Source organism: Protopterus annectens, chromosome 3.part1, assembly GCF_019279795.1.
Source record: "Protopterus annectens isolate FY-2018-M chromosome 3.part1, PAN1.0, whole genome shotgun sequence".
NCBI classification, from domain to species: Eukaryota; Metazoa; Chordata; order Ceratodontiformes; family Protopteridae; genus Protopterus; species Protopterus annectens.
Genome location: NC_056732.1, coordinates 1,362,822,151 through 1,362,838,517, shown reverse-complemented (window position 1 = coordinate 1,362,838,517; position 16,367 = coordinate 1,362,822,151). Strand labels below are relative to the sequence as shown.

Here is a 16,367-nt window from a genome sequence, read left to right as displayed (position 1 = left end):
CAAACTGTTTATCTGAAAAGGGAGCTAACACTTCTGCCAGCTGAGTAAACATGGCAGACAACAGTGGTAATGGTGTCAGCGTTTACTATGTTGAAGCAGGAAGTATATTCTTTACAAAAGACTGTTCTAGTTTCCTGCCGAATCAGGTTGCTTTGTTTTCAGCACTAAAATGTTGATGCTGTTATAATATTTCCTAGAAGAAAATTGGCTATAACATTTCCTGGAAGAAAAAAACTCTGGGCACAATCGTCATTTCTTTGGTGCAGGCTGGACTGTAATGTTACATGCTGCTCTTCAAACTACCGTAAAACAAATGTAAAATAAATAAATAAAATACTGAAGCCACTCTGGCATGGTCCTACATAACTATTTGTCTCCACACATGCTTCACTGTTAAGTCAGAACTGAGTAAAGCTGTTTGTGCAACTTTTTGGGCCTTTCTAAACCATTTGATTTATCTGGAAAAAAAATAAACCATTTGATTTAGTACACCACCTTCAACAAACAATAAGCCTCATTAATCATGGTGCACCTTTGTCAGATTCTATCAAGGTTATCAACTGCCTAAACAAGCAGGAATATGTCAAATGGCAAAGCACAATCTCACATGGCATTTATGTCCCACCCACTATTCCCCACAGATCAGTCCTAAGTCCTCCACTCTTCTTAATTTTTGTGAATACAATGTAGTCTGCTACCCCTCTTGCTACTAACTTTCAAAATGCTGATGACGTACCCCCTCCTGTATCCTCCTCCATGCTTAACAACTACTTTACAACGCTTTGTAAGCTTGAGTAAAGATTGAACCTATGAACTTAATAATCAACCCTAACAAAATGCATGCTTCTTACATCACCAGCTAACCTGCAACATAAATAATATGCCTACATTCCACTAATTTTAATCTCTCTTTTACTGAGGTTGCTGCCCGGTAGGTGGGTATCTCACTGAACCAAGACTTAAAAGTTTGACATAAACACTGACAGCTTGGGACATTTTAGTGTATACCCTTACCTCAATCCTTTAAATTATAAAAAAAAAAAAAAAATTGCAACAATGCTTCTGTCTAATCTATAGAAAGCGAAAAATGCTCAGTTTACTTCACTTCACCTTGGCAGCCCCTGTAAAAAGTTAATTTTCACACCCTACAACTCTTGGTTTCTACCTTGAAAAATATAATGAAACTTAAGACAGCTGCATATGGCACGCAGTGTTTTCTAAAAGGACTTTTGCCCCTCAATTCAATCCTAGGTAATTGTGTGTTCACCCTAGATCTCTGTGGTCTTCTGGGAAACTTTCAATCCAAGTGACCAGGACCAAAACATACTAGTGATATGATTTTCGCTTACTACATCTTCAAACTCTGGAAAAGTCTATTCTCTTATTTCCATACATGTCCCTTGCCTTTGCTGTTTAAATGTAATCTCAAAAAATTTCGAGGGTGGATAGTGACACAACAAATTGCTACTTCCTTACAGATCACATTGGCACAACAAAAGCAGGACTCTAAATAGAACTAACAGCGTCATGTTGAAACCAATCCAAGATAAATGTTACAGTAGCATTAAAACAATGTAATTTATTTATTTCAGATTTCAGCAGGTCTTTGTTTTTACAAACAATCAACAGGAAATTTAATCTTCTGAGACTAAGTCATTTTACAAGACTGCACATACACAGAGCAATATCACCTGCTGGTCCCAGCAAAAGAACAGCAGACGGCCTTTGCATGTACGGAACCAAAGATTTAGACAGAAACTAAAAATTGCTACACAATTGTACTGACGCTCCAGAAACAAGTTTCTCAATTCTGCAGAGGCATACATCCTTTATTACTTGCCCCGGGGTCCTCTAACAAGACCATAGAAAGAACTAAACATACTCTATCTACATTTCTCATAATGAACGGAATCATCCTCCGGTGGGGCCTGAAGCCTCAGTGAGACATGTCTTTTTGCAGCCAGACCCCCATGATAGTTGCAGCTGCCCCCAATGCTGCATTCATATCATCATAACTACACTTGATAGCATGCCTTCCCACCTGTACTGTAGCACTGACGGGCCTTCCCACCTGTACTGCAGCACTGACTTCAGTCCTGAGACAAGCCTTCGGAGCTTCTCTTGGACTAACCTGATGTACTCTTGCACAGCTAAGGAATCTGAAGGATAGTGCTGCTGATATATATACTTTTCCTCCTACTTTTCTGGTCACTGGGAAGAGTGTTCTGCCTTAGAAACAATCAAGTTCCCTTGGCAGTATCCAGAGAAACTGCAGCTGCTCTAAGTTTTGTAAATTAATTTACCAGATTCCTAGATCTATGAAAATGGTCAAGACTCGTAAAAGAATAGGGTTGGGAACCTGGCTTTAAGAAGCAGTTTAAATGATGGTCTGTATGGCTTCCAAAACTGGAGGTGCAACTGAATGCTTTGGAGGATCTAGTTCCAGAAAGTCCATATATCTTTTTGGGATGCTAGCACTTCTTTGGTTTCCACATAAAATGGTCTCTAATCAAGGTCAAAGATTCTCCAAATGAAGAATTTTCTGGGGAGGCCTTGAAGCCAGAGCATTATTGTCATTTCTATCACACCACAGGAGTGAGGACAGTTGGGACTTGTAGTCCAACTCCTCCTCATCCTCTGAAAAAAAGGACCCTTCCCTCTCTCTCTGAAGAGGTCTCTTTCTTTTCAGAGGAGAGACTGCAGATACAGATGGTTAGTCAAAGTCTACCTGCAGGTTCTGAAGAATATGGTAGAACCTCTCAGTCAGCTTAATCAAGTCTTGTAGTGGAGGCTGCTGGGGGAAGGAACCATCAAATGCAGGTGTTGTGAGAAGCACCCCTATGTTGAACCTTACAACTGTGGGCATACACTGACTACTAAGGTGGGTACTTATTTACAGTTTAACTAGGTAAGTGTCTATGGACCTCTTTCAGACACATCCTAGGCCATAAATTGTACACATAACAAATAAGAAATGCACTTAAGTATACAAAGAGAAAAAAATACTGCCATTAAGGCATTTGATAAAGATTGATAATTATAAAGCCATGGTATGACAGTGAATGAAAAATAGTTACACGTATTCATTACTAACACTTAAATTCACAATATAAACTTTATTACAAATACAGAATTTTATGTAAGCATACTGCATAGTTTACAGTGCTGTCTGCAAGACGTTACTATAGTGTAATGAAGCTTGTGAATGTTACATGGCTATACAAAAAACATAGGTGTAATTACATTATTCTTGTTGTCCTAAGGTAGTAACAAAACAGACTAAACCTCCAAATTCCAGAATTATAGTTGTTAATGCATGGAGCACAATAAAGGGAGGTGCAATTGAAAATAAGTAGCAAGATGAATTGTATTCACAATTAAATGAACTGCTGCCCACCTTTCTATAACTGGTACCTAATCCTGAAATTCAAATACCTGGAATATAGCACCAGATTCAACTGAAAGAACATCCATGCTTAGTACAGAAGGATGTGCAAGGTGCCAAATGCATGACGACCTTCAAAGAGACAACACCAGAGGCCTACGTAGCAAAATGTGTCATTCGGGGGTTGCAAAGGTCATTATTTGAGCTGACTCCATCAGATCGAAGGAAGCTGGCCATACTAGGAAGTTCAGTATTCTGACAACTCCCTGTGGGCTTGCTTCTCCATTTCAACATATGTTTGTCTTTTTTTGGGAGGGGATATCAGCTGAAGTCTTGCTATTCAGACACAATAGCTTGCTTGGTAAGGGCCAAATGGCTTTACTTTACTGAGATATGACTGCAGAACTAACTCCTTTCATGTGATGGTCCTTCTGTTAAACCGTATACAAACATAAGTGGACCTGTTGTTGTCAAACCCTAAACAGTTCCCACACTCTACATGAAAGTATTGGTAAAGTACCAACGTTTGCCTGGATGGACATGACATCTTCCAGAATTTATGCTGACAAACACTCAAGTTATACTATAACAGACATATGGCACTGAGCAACAGAGACTGTACAAAAACTGCCCTCACTAGGGTACTTATCTGCTCAGACTGGAAGAAAGGGCTAGCTTGTTGCCAGACTGAATGTCATTGTAGTTTGATCACCAAGCATATTGACTGCGTCATGAAAGAACTAAAGATGATATGGATAGTACAGTTATATACCTACCACAAATGTAGACGTTCGAGTGTATTCACTGTTGCAGTCATTACACTTGGGTTATCCTGCTGGCAGGCTACCCGCAGTCGGCCTAAATTCCAAAGTCCTGGTCCAGCATCGGTTGCTGTCGCCTCTTCCCTGACGTCAGTGCGCCAGGGGTATAAAAGATGCAGCCGATGCCATTTTCTTCAGTTTTTCTTTCCCCAGATGTCAGGTGCCCCCAAAAGGGTAGGCTAAAAATATTATGATCATAAAAAAGCATGCACAACCTTCATCTACAAGCAAATATACCACATAGGTTGTATAGAACAGAGAGGTACAGATAAGTCTCAGCAATGTAAAAAGGGGGATGGAGGGAGGGTAACCTGGACTGCAACAGTGAATTCACTCGAACATCTACATTTATGGTAGGTACACAACTGTACTATGTTCATCGTGTTTCACTGTTGCAGTCATTACACTTGGATTGAATCCCAAAGCTGAGGTTGGATGGCTGGGCCCAAAAAGAATTAGGAGTGGCTATGAGGCCATGCAGAACTGCAGTGGCAAAGCCTGCTCTGGATTTAGAGTAAAGAGGTAAATGGTAGTGCTTTGTGAAAGTGTGCACTAAACTCCAGGTTACAGCCTCTAAAATGTCTTTGGTTGGTACTCCTCTGAGGAAGGCTGCTGAAGTGGCTGCTGCTCTGGTTGAATGTGGCCTAATGCCCTTAGGCACTGATTTACCATGTTGTGAATAGCAGAAATGAATGCAATGGCCTATCCATTTTGAAATACTCTGCTTAGAGATGGCTTTTCCTTGTGAACCTGCAGCATATGCCACTAAGAGTTGTTCAGTCTTTCTGAAAGCTTTAGTTTTGTCCAAGTAAAAGCGTAGCTGTCTGTGTATGTCCAAAGAATGCAGAAGTCTCTCCCCCTTATTCTGTGATTTTGGATAAAAGGTAGGCAAATGTATGGTTTGGTTAACAGCCACACTGGACAGTACCTTAGGCATAAATGTCGGGTTTGTCCTTAGAGAAACCCTGTCCTGATGGAAAATAATAAAAGGTTCCACAGCCATTAGTGCCTGTAACTCAGACTCTTCTTGCTGGAGTTATTGCTAGGAGCAGAGCTGTTTTCCATGATAAGTATTTTATCTCCACTGTATTGGCTGGCTCAAAAGGAGGCAGTGTGAGTTTGGTCCCATGCAGGTATTGCAGCTCTCCTTGAGGGTCTTATGTTTTTGGCCCCTCTGAGATACTGTCTTAGCAGTGGGTGAGAAAAAATAGGTGGGTCCAAATTGTAATGAGCTGAAATGGCAGAGGCATGGATCTTAATTGATGAGAAGGATAGGCCTTTGTCCAGCATCTCAGTTAGGTATTGCAAAATCTGTGGAATATTTGGTACAAGCGTGTCAATTCCCTGTGCCTGGTTCCAAGCACAGAATCTCTTCTATTTGTCTGCATAAGATTTTCTGGTGCTGGGCCTCCTGGCCTCCAAAATAACATCCATAACTGCTTTAGAGTGAGATGTGTTCTGAATGGTTACATTATCTGCCATGCAGCCAAATTTAGGGTTCTGAGTTGGCTGTGTAGGATCTGATTGTTCTGTTGGGTCAGCAAATGAGGAATTAGAGGTAATGTCCAGGATGGGCCTTGAGACAAGCTCTTTAGGATTGGGTACCAGTGCTGGCGTGGCCAGTCTGGGGCAATCCGTATCATTTTTGGCTTCTCTTGTCTGACCTTTAGGGGTACCTTGGGGAGGAGAGGCAGAGGAGGGAAGGCATACACTGTAAGGGCTTTCCAGCTGAATGAAAGGGCGTCCACTTTCCATGCTTGTTTGTGATAAGTCCGAGTGCAGAATCTCTGTAGCTGGCAGTTGTGAGGGGAGGTGAATAGATCTATGTCTGGGCATTCCCATTTCCCTGTTATCATGCTGAAGATTTGTGGATCTAGTTTCCACTTGTGCAGATCCATGAGGTTTCTGCTTAGTTCGTCTGCCAAAGTATTTGTCTTTCCTGGCAGGAATTGTGCTTGCAGGTGTACTTGATAAGTCAATGCTGTGTTCCACAAAGTCATGGCTTGTCTGCAGAGGGGGTAGGAATGTGTGCGCCCTTGCTTATGTACCACATGACTGTAGTATTGTCCGTCTTTATCAGCAATTGTCCTGGATGAAGTAGGTCCTTGAAAGCTGTCAGGGCATTTTGTACAGCTAGCATCTCTTTTTGATTGATATAAAGATGCATTTGGCTTGTGGGCCATGTTCCCTGAATACATTTTCCTGCCATGTGCGCCCTCCAGGCATAATCTGATGCATCTGTTGGTAGTGTCTGCCTGGCAGTGCGTAAAGTGAATGGCTGTCCCTTGTTGTGGTGACAGGCCTGTGCCCACCATCGAAACTCCTGTTGCAGGCAGGGAATAAGAGTAATTACTGTTTCCAGGCTGTGGCAATGTTGAGTCCAAACACATTTTAGATACCATTGTAGTTTCCTCATATGCAGTCTTGCATATGGAATTAGTAGAATGCAGGATGCCATGTAGCCCAGAGCCTGCAGAATTGTTCTTGTAGATAACTGGGTCTTTGTTGCCATGTTTTCGAAGTAAGAAGTCAGTTGCTTTTGTTTGTCTGGCATGAGATAAGCCATCTGGGTAGTTGCATTTAAGCTTGCACCCAGGAATATTATCTCTTGAGAGGGTATTAGGTTTGATTTATTTTCGTTTACTGTGTACCCTAGGCAAATTAGTAATCTTTTTACAAATGCCAGATGCTGTAAGTAGAATATCTTTGGTCTCTGCTTGAATAAAGCAGTCGTCCAAGGAGGGATATATTTGAATTCCTCTTTGTCTGCAAAATGCAATTACTGGTGCCAGGCATTTTGTGAAGACCCTGGGCGCAGTAGATAAGCCAAAGGGCAGTGCAGAGAATTGGTAGTACATTGAGCCAGTTATGAATCTGAGGTATCTTCTGCATGTTTGTCTGACTCGGACATGCAGGTATGCCTCTGAGTTCCAAAGTTACCAGCCAAGCCTTCTTGTCTAGCACGGGCAGAAGCTGCTGTAGAGTCAACATTTTGAATTTTGGGACGTCCAGAAAAGTATTTAGAATAGACAGGTCCAGAACTGGTCTCCAGGCTTTGTCCTTTCTTGGTACTAAGAAAAGTCTCGAGTAAAATCCTTGTCCCTGCTCTTGTTGTGGCACTGGCTGAATAGCCCTCATGTCCATGAGAGATGAAACTTGTTTTTGTGCCTCTGCCCATTGATTGTGTGGCAGGTCTGGCATACCTTTTGCCTTTGAAAGGGTGTGAAAGTGGAACCTGTAGCCCTGAGAGACTACATTTAAGACCCATTTGCCCTGGGTGATCTTGTGCCAGTTTTGTGAAAAAAGTGCTAGCTTTCCCCCTAAGGTGCTGCCAAAAAATAAGTGCTTGGCATTGGCAGAGGAAAGTCATTGGGACTGTTTTCTATAAGGCTGTGATTTGTCTTCTCCGCTTTTGGAGGTAGAAGTACCCTATTGTTTGGGCCTGTATGAGCCCTGGGGCTGTTGCCTGCCTCTAGGGCATCTGAATCTGCCTCTTTGTGGTCTGTCTGACACTGGAAAGGACCAATTCTTAGAGGGCCAGTTTCTGCTAAATCTGGGTGGCTGTACCTGTAAGAAATCCTTTACTGTCTGCATAGATTTAGCTTTACCCTCCATTTTCTTCAACACCTCTTCTGCCTTAACACCAAACAAAGTATCATGCTATAATGGAGCATCCAATAATTTTGCTTTAACATGATCAGGTAAATTCTGTTCCTCTAACCAAGCATGCCTTCTAACAGAACCTGTGACAGCGGCCCTACACGAGGCCTCTAGTGAAGCATAGCCACATTGCAAAGTATGCTTTCCCACTTGTTCAGCTGCATGCAATAAATCCTGCAAATCTTTGTTCTCAGAACATTCAGAATTTGTCAACATTTTTTGTTTTGTTTTAACAAAGACATTAAGTATTGCTGATATTTGAGCATATGAAATTGACAATTTAAAGCCCTTACAGCCAAGGTAGCAGAAGTGTAAACTTTTTTCCCCCATCTGTCCAGAGCCCTAGAATCTCTATCCGAGGGGACAGGGTTTTTAGCAGTAGCAGCCTTGACCCCTTTGGGACCCTGTGAAATAGTTTCTGGGTCAGCAGCAGGGTTTTTATAAAGAAATTTATGGGAGTCTGGGACCCTGTAGTATCTGTCCGGCTTAACAGGAGCAGGAGGTAAAGAGTCTGGAGATAGGTCGGACTCTGAAAATACATCTACTATATCTAGAACAGGGGGAATTGCAAGAGGTCTGTGCTGAGGAAGTAAAAGAAAGTCTCTAAGCCTTTTTTTAGATTCGGAATAATCTTGGCTCTCCCAGTAGAAATGCTCCCTCTTGGTATGCAGGATTTTCCCAAAAGAGTAGTCCTCAGCAGGAGAAGCTGAAGGAAAGGAATCTTCAGCATCAGAATCCTCATATGGAGGAATAGAACATTCCTGTTCTGAAGAGGAATCAGAGGAAATGGAAACCTGATCAGAGGAATCATATTCAGTGTCTTGCCTAGGCCTCTTATCAGGAGGGGGATGGGAACCCCTGATCAAAGTAAGTAGGTCTTCGGCCATTTTGAGCATCTGTTTCTTAGGCATAGAAGTCTGTCCTGGAGAATGCTGTACTTGTTTCCTTGTCTTTAAAACTGTTTTAGACTTTGTCTTGGATGCTGAAGTAGGCTTTATATAAAGTTGTGTAGGTCTGAAGACACCCTCAGAAGCCGATGCCTGCACAGCGGCTCCGGACCCATCTGAGGGATTAATTTTCAAAGGGCCAATACCGTGACTATCCAGAGGCCTAGTTGTCTCCACGTGGGAGTCGGAGGCGGCCTGTGGCTCTGAGGCAGCGGGAGTCGGGGGCTGCAAAAGTGCCTCACTGAGCACCAGCGAACCGGCAACTGGCCTAGAAGAGGCTTCGTCATTGGTTTTGGACCTCGGATGCTTGTCCTTGTCTTTATCCTTGCGTTTTTTATGAATTCCGGTCATTGGTTTTTCCGACAGCATTATATAGTTAAACCTTCTGCCAAAATAATGAAAAGCAAACTCGTACCGACGCTTAATCGTGCATTGGTTAAATCTAGCACAAAATCGACAACTAGCAATGTCGTGGTCAGGGCCTAGGCAAGGAATACAGTAAGAATGAAAATCCTTATGAGGTATTTGCTTCCCACAAGAAATACAATTGTTAACTTTTTCTGACATCGGTCTGGAGCAAGAAAAAAGTTTCCCCAATGGGGTACTTAGCTTTATTGAAGACTTCGGATCTGAAATTCAATTTCGAAAATCTCAGGAGTCGGCCGACTGGCACTTGCAGACTGCTTTTTCTTCGGGCACTGCGCGGCAGGAAAGACTGAAGAAAATGGCATTGGCTGCATCTTTTATACCACTGGCGCACTGACATCAGGGAAGAGGCGACAGCAACCGACGCTGGACCAGGACTTTGGAATTCAGGCCGACTGCGGGTAGCCCGCCAGCAGGATAACCCAAGTGTAATGCCTGCAACAGTGCAACACGATGAACATCGGTACCATGTTTGCACCAGAAGCTTGCAGATGTCTCAGGTAAGGTGAAGCCATCTCAGCCTGGTGGTGGTGGGGGATAGGAAGTTTAGAACGGGAGCAGAGATTCTTTTGGTGACAACTACAAAAATCGTTCATATAAAGAGCATCTGATGTTTACTCTCTTGTTTTTTTATCACTAGTGACAAATAATAGCCTATGTATAACTAAAATACTCAGGAACAGGTGGGCTTACTATATAGCACTGGCATTTATCAATTCTATCACATACGAAATTAAAATAAAAATATGAGATCATGTCAGTCTGAGTAATTATCATCTATAAACCACTTTCTCCTTAGAGCATGCTGTTTTTGCTACAGTGGACCCAGGCATAAAGCAACTGACTACTACAGATTAAATAAAGAACCAGAATATGAAAGACTGTGTCCAGTGACACGGGATGCATGTATACCATGATCATAAACACCATGATCATAAACACATCATAAAGTCGGACAATACCCCCATCATAAAAAAGTACAATTCTATTAATGACACAGCAGGGGCAATCTACATATGTCTGCTTAACTACATTATGTACCTGGCACAGAGAATCACTTCCCAGGAGTATAAGAGCAGTCGGTCCCCAGATAAGATACACATGGTTATCATACCAACCTCCAGCAATGTGTATTCATAACCACTGAAGCACCAGAAATGAATGAACAAGATTTGCAAGCCTTACTAAATATCTGCTGCCACAAGCAGTCAGCAAACACTACTCCTTTTATCATGGTCTGCAACTGCTATAATGAAATGCAGACAGGGTGCACTGATTTCTAAGCTGGAATTCCACAAAAAACTATTACAAAAGGCAGACTGTTGTGATGATAGTGGGGGTTGGGGTTCTTGGGAATGCAAACAGACTCTAATTATCATTATATTTGGCACATACACATTTCCTTCTGGGAATCTACTGTGTAAATTCTTTTCAGGCTGTTAGGGCAGGAAATCCCAAAAAATATTAACTGACTGACAACTGTGCAGATGCTGAAAGCCAACAAACCATACTCTACGCAGTATTTAGAGAAGTCTGACAGACTATAGAGAGTGCCAAGCATGAATACAACTGGTACAAGAATTATGTGGCAAATATTAACCACACAGAAATGGAATCTTTAATTCAAAGATGATGGCTTGATGATAGCAAGCTCAGACGCTCATAAGCCTAGTACTTATTATACAGCAGGAACTTCTTATTGTAACATTTGTTAATGCCGGTTATGTACTTCACAGATAAAGATTCTAGTTGTCTAGTGATGTACTATGTTCTTCATCTGTAAATATGTTGTAAGTAATTTCTATGTTAAATTGTTAATTGCTATGTAATCCAATGTAACTACTGTCTGTTTATTTTAACTGTGGAGCTTTTCTCCCCGGGCCTCCGCTGAAAATGGACCCACGTCCAGTCGGACACTCCCGGTCAACAAATTTAAATAAATAAATAAAATAAATAAATGGCTCTGTTAAGGGACTCAATGAATTGTTTCGTTATTCTCAGTGCTTGCAAACTGTGGAAAAGCGTGGCCCAACATGACTCAAGTCTAACTAAAGAAAAACAAAAATAAGTACACAATCAAAAAATTATTTCAAGCAAGTATTTTTCTTTCAAGTCCTGAAAAAAGAATTTGCCTAAACTACATATAACCTAATTTTTTTCCTAGGGAAAGAATTTGGTTTCCGTTTCTGTTGCTTCGGTATTTTCAGCGCTGTAGTGGAAAGTTACAGGTCGGGTTCAGGTAAGTGTGCGATTGTGTGGACGTGAGGGTTAGGGTGGGGTAGGTAAGTTAGGGTTAGGGCGCAGGTGAGGTGACTGTGCGACAGTGACGGACCTTAGGGTTAGGGTTTTGGTTAAGGTAAGTGGATAGTTAGTGGTGTATGTATAGTTTAGTGTAGGGTTAGGTGTAAGAGTTTAGGTGTATGTGTGTGGATTGCTGTTTGTTTGATGTGCTTGTGTTGTGTGTATGTGTTTTGGAACAGGGAATTTTTTCCATAGGAAAAAAATTCCCTGTTCTGTATGTTCGATGTTTTAAATTTTCGATTAATAGGGTTCGATATTAGAACACTCGAAGGTTTGAAATTTCGGTGTTCTAATATAGACCCGTTTTACTCTTGGTCAGTGACTTACTAGATGACAGGTCAACACCATTTTAGAGTTGAAGTGACACCTTTCTAACCTTTGATACAGTTCATTTCTACAATACTACACCAGTACAATGTACCAATAGCTTACATTAACAGCAAAGTAAAGTCTTGGAAAGCTGTGTAATTAAAACAGACAAAATGATGCAACAAAATGTTATGAGTCAGTTGCTGTTCTCCAACTTGCGCTATTAATTAATGCAGAAACTTGTGTGAACAGGTACTCTAACATACTTTCACAAAGTTGTGGAAAAAAGTACTTGTGGCACCACACCTAAATAAGAGGAGGGTTTTATATAAATGGAACTGCACCTCAAAATTGCCATTTCTAATGGTGTCCTGTCATTTCCAAGATGAGTTCATAAAGTCTCAGATACAGCTAGCTCCTAATCTATGGGGCAAACTGTGGGTCTTTGGTTAGGTTTGTTGCATCTAAGCTACCCCAACACCTGCATCCAATGCATAGAAAATAAACATATATGCAAGATCTCAGAAAAAGGAAATCTGAATTTGGTTAATGCCCCATTAAATAATAGTTATTTACTCAAAACGTCAGCAACAAACATTCTGTCTGAGAGGATATGACTTGTGAAAAGCAGCACACTTCAAAGACATTCTGCAAGAAATACTACTGTCTACTGGTCATGTCTACAAACAGCTTAATCTAGTGAAAATCCTTAAGTTGCAGCTGAGAATGCAATGGAAAACCTTAAGAAGCTAATTCATAGGTGCACTCATGCCCCAATGCCCAGAGTGGCATTACTACCAAACATATGTGGGGTGGTGCTTATCATGGTAAATCAAAGTTCTGAACCTCTCAAGAAGCATGAGGCAATCTTGTGAAAAACACTGGCCTGTTGATATAGGACCCAGCTGTGCTGTGGGTCACTCATGTTCAAATTAAGCAGAAGGCTAGTTCTCCTTTCCCACAAGGAGAGGCGGGATCAAGTGCGCTCTCTACAAAACCTGGCGAATACAGGAAGATCACAAAGTGCCGTGGCACAGAATGATAAAGGCTTGACCACAAAGCAATTCACACAGTAACGTGGATTCCAGAAGAAATGGGCAAGGGAGATGCGACTCAGTGGCTGATGGTGGGTCATCCAGCCTAGCAAGAAGATAGGGACAGCTTACAGTGAAGCCAATTACCATCATGCAAGCAAAGGCCTGAGTGACACCAAACTGTCTAGGAATGGGGAACTTGGCAACAGAAAGGATACAGAATACCTGGTAGAGATACCGGCTCATGTCTCAGCCAGTGTAGGGGTTAGAGCTTTACTTAGAAATGTCCTTTATGTTACTTTAATGGTACAAACTGCACTGAGAGATGCCACACCAGAGGAAATCCTGAATTTAATCGAGATTGTTTCTAACAGTGAAAACCTTCATATAATGGAGGTATCCAAAAGTATAACTGGAATTAATGCATTCTGTACCTACATATGCGTACAGACATATGTGCCATGCTGTTGATGGTTTCAACATAACATTTGGAACTTGTACCTTAGCCACTACAATGAGAAGCTTGTCAGCAGAATTTCCAACTGAAGACCCAAACAAAGAATACATTTTACCAAAAGTCTGTGACACAGATGAAACCTGGAAATGAGCCACACTGGCAACCAATGAATGGACCCAATGGCAAAAATCATTCCATCTTAAGTGCTTTTGTCCAGTTTCTCCAAAACACCAGAGTAGTTGGCAGGAGAGCAGAAGTCTAGCGCTAGGGTCACACAGACTTGTACTGGTCATCAAAAATGAAAAAGGAATTTGTTTTTGGACTCTCCTCCAATGCAGTCTGAAAATAAAGATCTGCCTTTACAGGGATGGAAAGGTTGCATTAAGGATGTTTCCGGGATGTCACTATCTATAGGCATTGGTTCTAAAGACAGCACCACCAAGCTTGTACATTATTTTAAACAGTAATCCAAACATGATTGTAATCCCAGCTGTCTCAGAACTGGATACCAAACCGGACAACTGCATGCACTGTCCATTATGCAGATCCACCACTTAGTTCCGCTCTATTTAGAACCTCATTGGCCAGCCCAGGCCTCTCTGGAGCTCTACAACTGATCAAAAGGGTTTGATTTTTTTAACCATATAAAATTGCGCAACACATACTGGCTCATGGTTTAGTGAAACCTGAAATGTCATTGCAGAACACACATTCTGCAGCGACAGCCTGACCCCATGATTGTGACAACAGCATGTTTTTTTTTTTTTGTATGTATCAGAAATGTGTTGCTTTGTATGGAGGCTGAACAGGACAATCTACTGGCACAATATAAAGTTAGTCATTAGGGAGTAACAGCGCTCAGAATTTCAAACGTCATACTCTCATACAAAGCAAAGCTATTACTAGAGTACTGAACAATATCTAAATTAGTTTATTCAAACAATGGAAAAATCCACTTTGTAACACACATTCTGAACATATGATGACATTATGTTATAAAAGCATGCCATAATTCAAAAATAAAAGTTGATACTTGGACATGAATCTGTTTTCAGAAGTAACCTAAAAATAAAGTTATGAAGTTATAATACCTTTTTTAATCTTTTATGTTACTTCTAGAAACACCCCAAGCTAAAACATTTTTTCTCTTATTATTTGTAAAAGCTGTATACAATAATGGACTTATTTTGTCTCATTTACAGTACACAAGGCACTTCCTTTTTCTTTTTTTAATCCGATAACTTTGCTTCTGAGGCATGGTGTTAAGACTATAACAGACCAAAGTAATATAAAGACTTTTAGGCATAGACACATTAGACTGTGACTAGTGATAAATGGGGACTGAACACAGGGTTCCAAAACTCCATCACAATTCTCATTAGGTTACCTTTTAGAGAAATACATCACAGCTTTGCTCAGACAGAAATCTGTCATATCCATTCTGTTCTTACCATGCCCCCCTGTTTTTCTAGCATCTCTAACTCAGATTTCAACTGTGTTTTCAGTCCCCTCCCAAGTTTGCAGTCTTTATTCCAACAGCAATTTAAAACATAAGAAAAACTGTCTAACATTACCACTGCAAGCACATGGTATATGGCAAATTATTGAATTAAGCGTGCAAAGCATTTCTGAACTGTGACTAGAGCAGCATCCCTAATTTTTTGACATGTGTCCCAATTTTTGGAACACTTATCTCAGCTTCTAACTTATATCACACAATCAGACATGCATGCATACACACAACAATGGCAATACGAAATGCAGACAGACCACATATTGCCACGAGAACCAACTGGGTATGTTGCAGGTTTGTGCAAGCAAAGGAATGCTGGTTTAACAGCAGGGACAGTCAAGGTTCTCAAGAAGAAACCATGCAAAGCATGACATATGTAGAGAACACCATAGCAACGCTTACCAGTGTCTCCCCGGAGAGGACTTCCAACAGTGAGATGAGGTTGTGCCCATCTCGGAGGTCTTCATACAGGTCACTGATGTGGCGCTGTGCCTGGAAAGCAAACATACATGTAGGTTAACATACAGAAACATTCAGAGACAAACAGTAACAGTCATATATTAACAAATTATTTATCTTCAGTGAAGTTTTATTGCTGAAGTGAATTTCAAATTGCAGTCTCAATCCAAGAAAACTCCCCAATTTTGTAATACACTGCAGATGCACAATCAGTACATGTTATCTCATGCTAATGAATTAGTAAGATTCGCAAAGTTCACACTGTTATCAGTTGCAAAAATCTGGCATATGTCGATATCAAAAATGTTGCATTGATACCCCAATCGTATGCAATCCTGGACTAGAATTACTGAAAAACACAAAGTTCTACTCTCCATTCTTTCATGAGGTGTACTTTTCACTGCACAGTCTTGCTACTGAACTGTCCACTAGTACCCTTTCAACTCAGTGAAATGTAGACAACTGCATATACATGCAAATCATTAGCTGACTAAGCCAGCTTCTTTCTCTATGGAGGTGAAAGGTAGTGCACACAAGAACAAGTACCTGTCTCTTTGTAGGATGGAGGATATACAGAGTAGACATGATACTTGGCTGGATGATACACATTGTGCCCCCAGGAAACTTTCCCAGTAGAACAGTTACAGCAGAATCATGCGACTTTACAACAGCACTGTTCCCATTTCCAAACATGGCAAACAGTTGCAGGAAGTTCTGTCTCTTCAGACAAGGAAGTTTGAATTAATTTCTTCCACTGTCACTCTGGTCTTGTAAATCAATTCACCAGAGATTCTTAGAATGCAGGAGTTTCCTGATTTGTCTCTACAGCAAAGCAGCAGCAATTTGCAGACTTTGATTTATTTTTAAACAAGGGCAGGCCCCTTCAGAAAATATTTTCTGGCAAAAGTGCGAAAAAACATTCAATTCGTCAGTTCTGCAATTTACTAAAAAGCTTCAGGAAGAGCATCTTTTAGTTTATGACCACACATAGTATTCCAAGGGCTGAACTTCCCTCCTCAAGCCCATCAGTGATAGGCACAGTATCTGAAGTGTGC

General features: G+C 41.1%; 1 protein-coding gene across 12 annotated transcripts in view; it reads right to left on the bottom strand.

Moving 5' to 3' along the window:
* PLEC (plectin) overlaps positions 1–16,367 on the bottom strand; it is a 1,553,583-nt gene that overhangs the window by 327,022 nt on the left and 1,210,194 nt on the right. For all 12 annotated transcript variants that reach the window (XM_044067397.1, XM_044067398.1, XM_044067399.1 and 9 more), the window contains one exon: positions 15,256–15,345. In XM_044067397.1, coding sequence (XP_043923332.1) covers positions 15,256–15,345 — 90 coding nt within the window. The remainder of the gene's footprint in view (positions 1–15,255; positions 15,346–16,367) is intronic.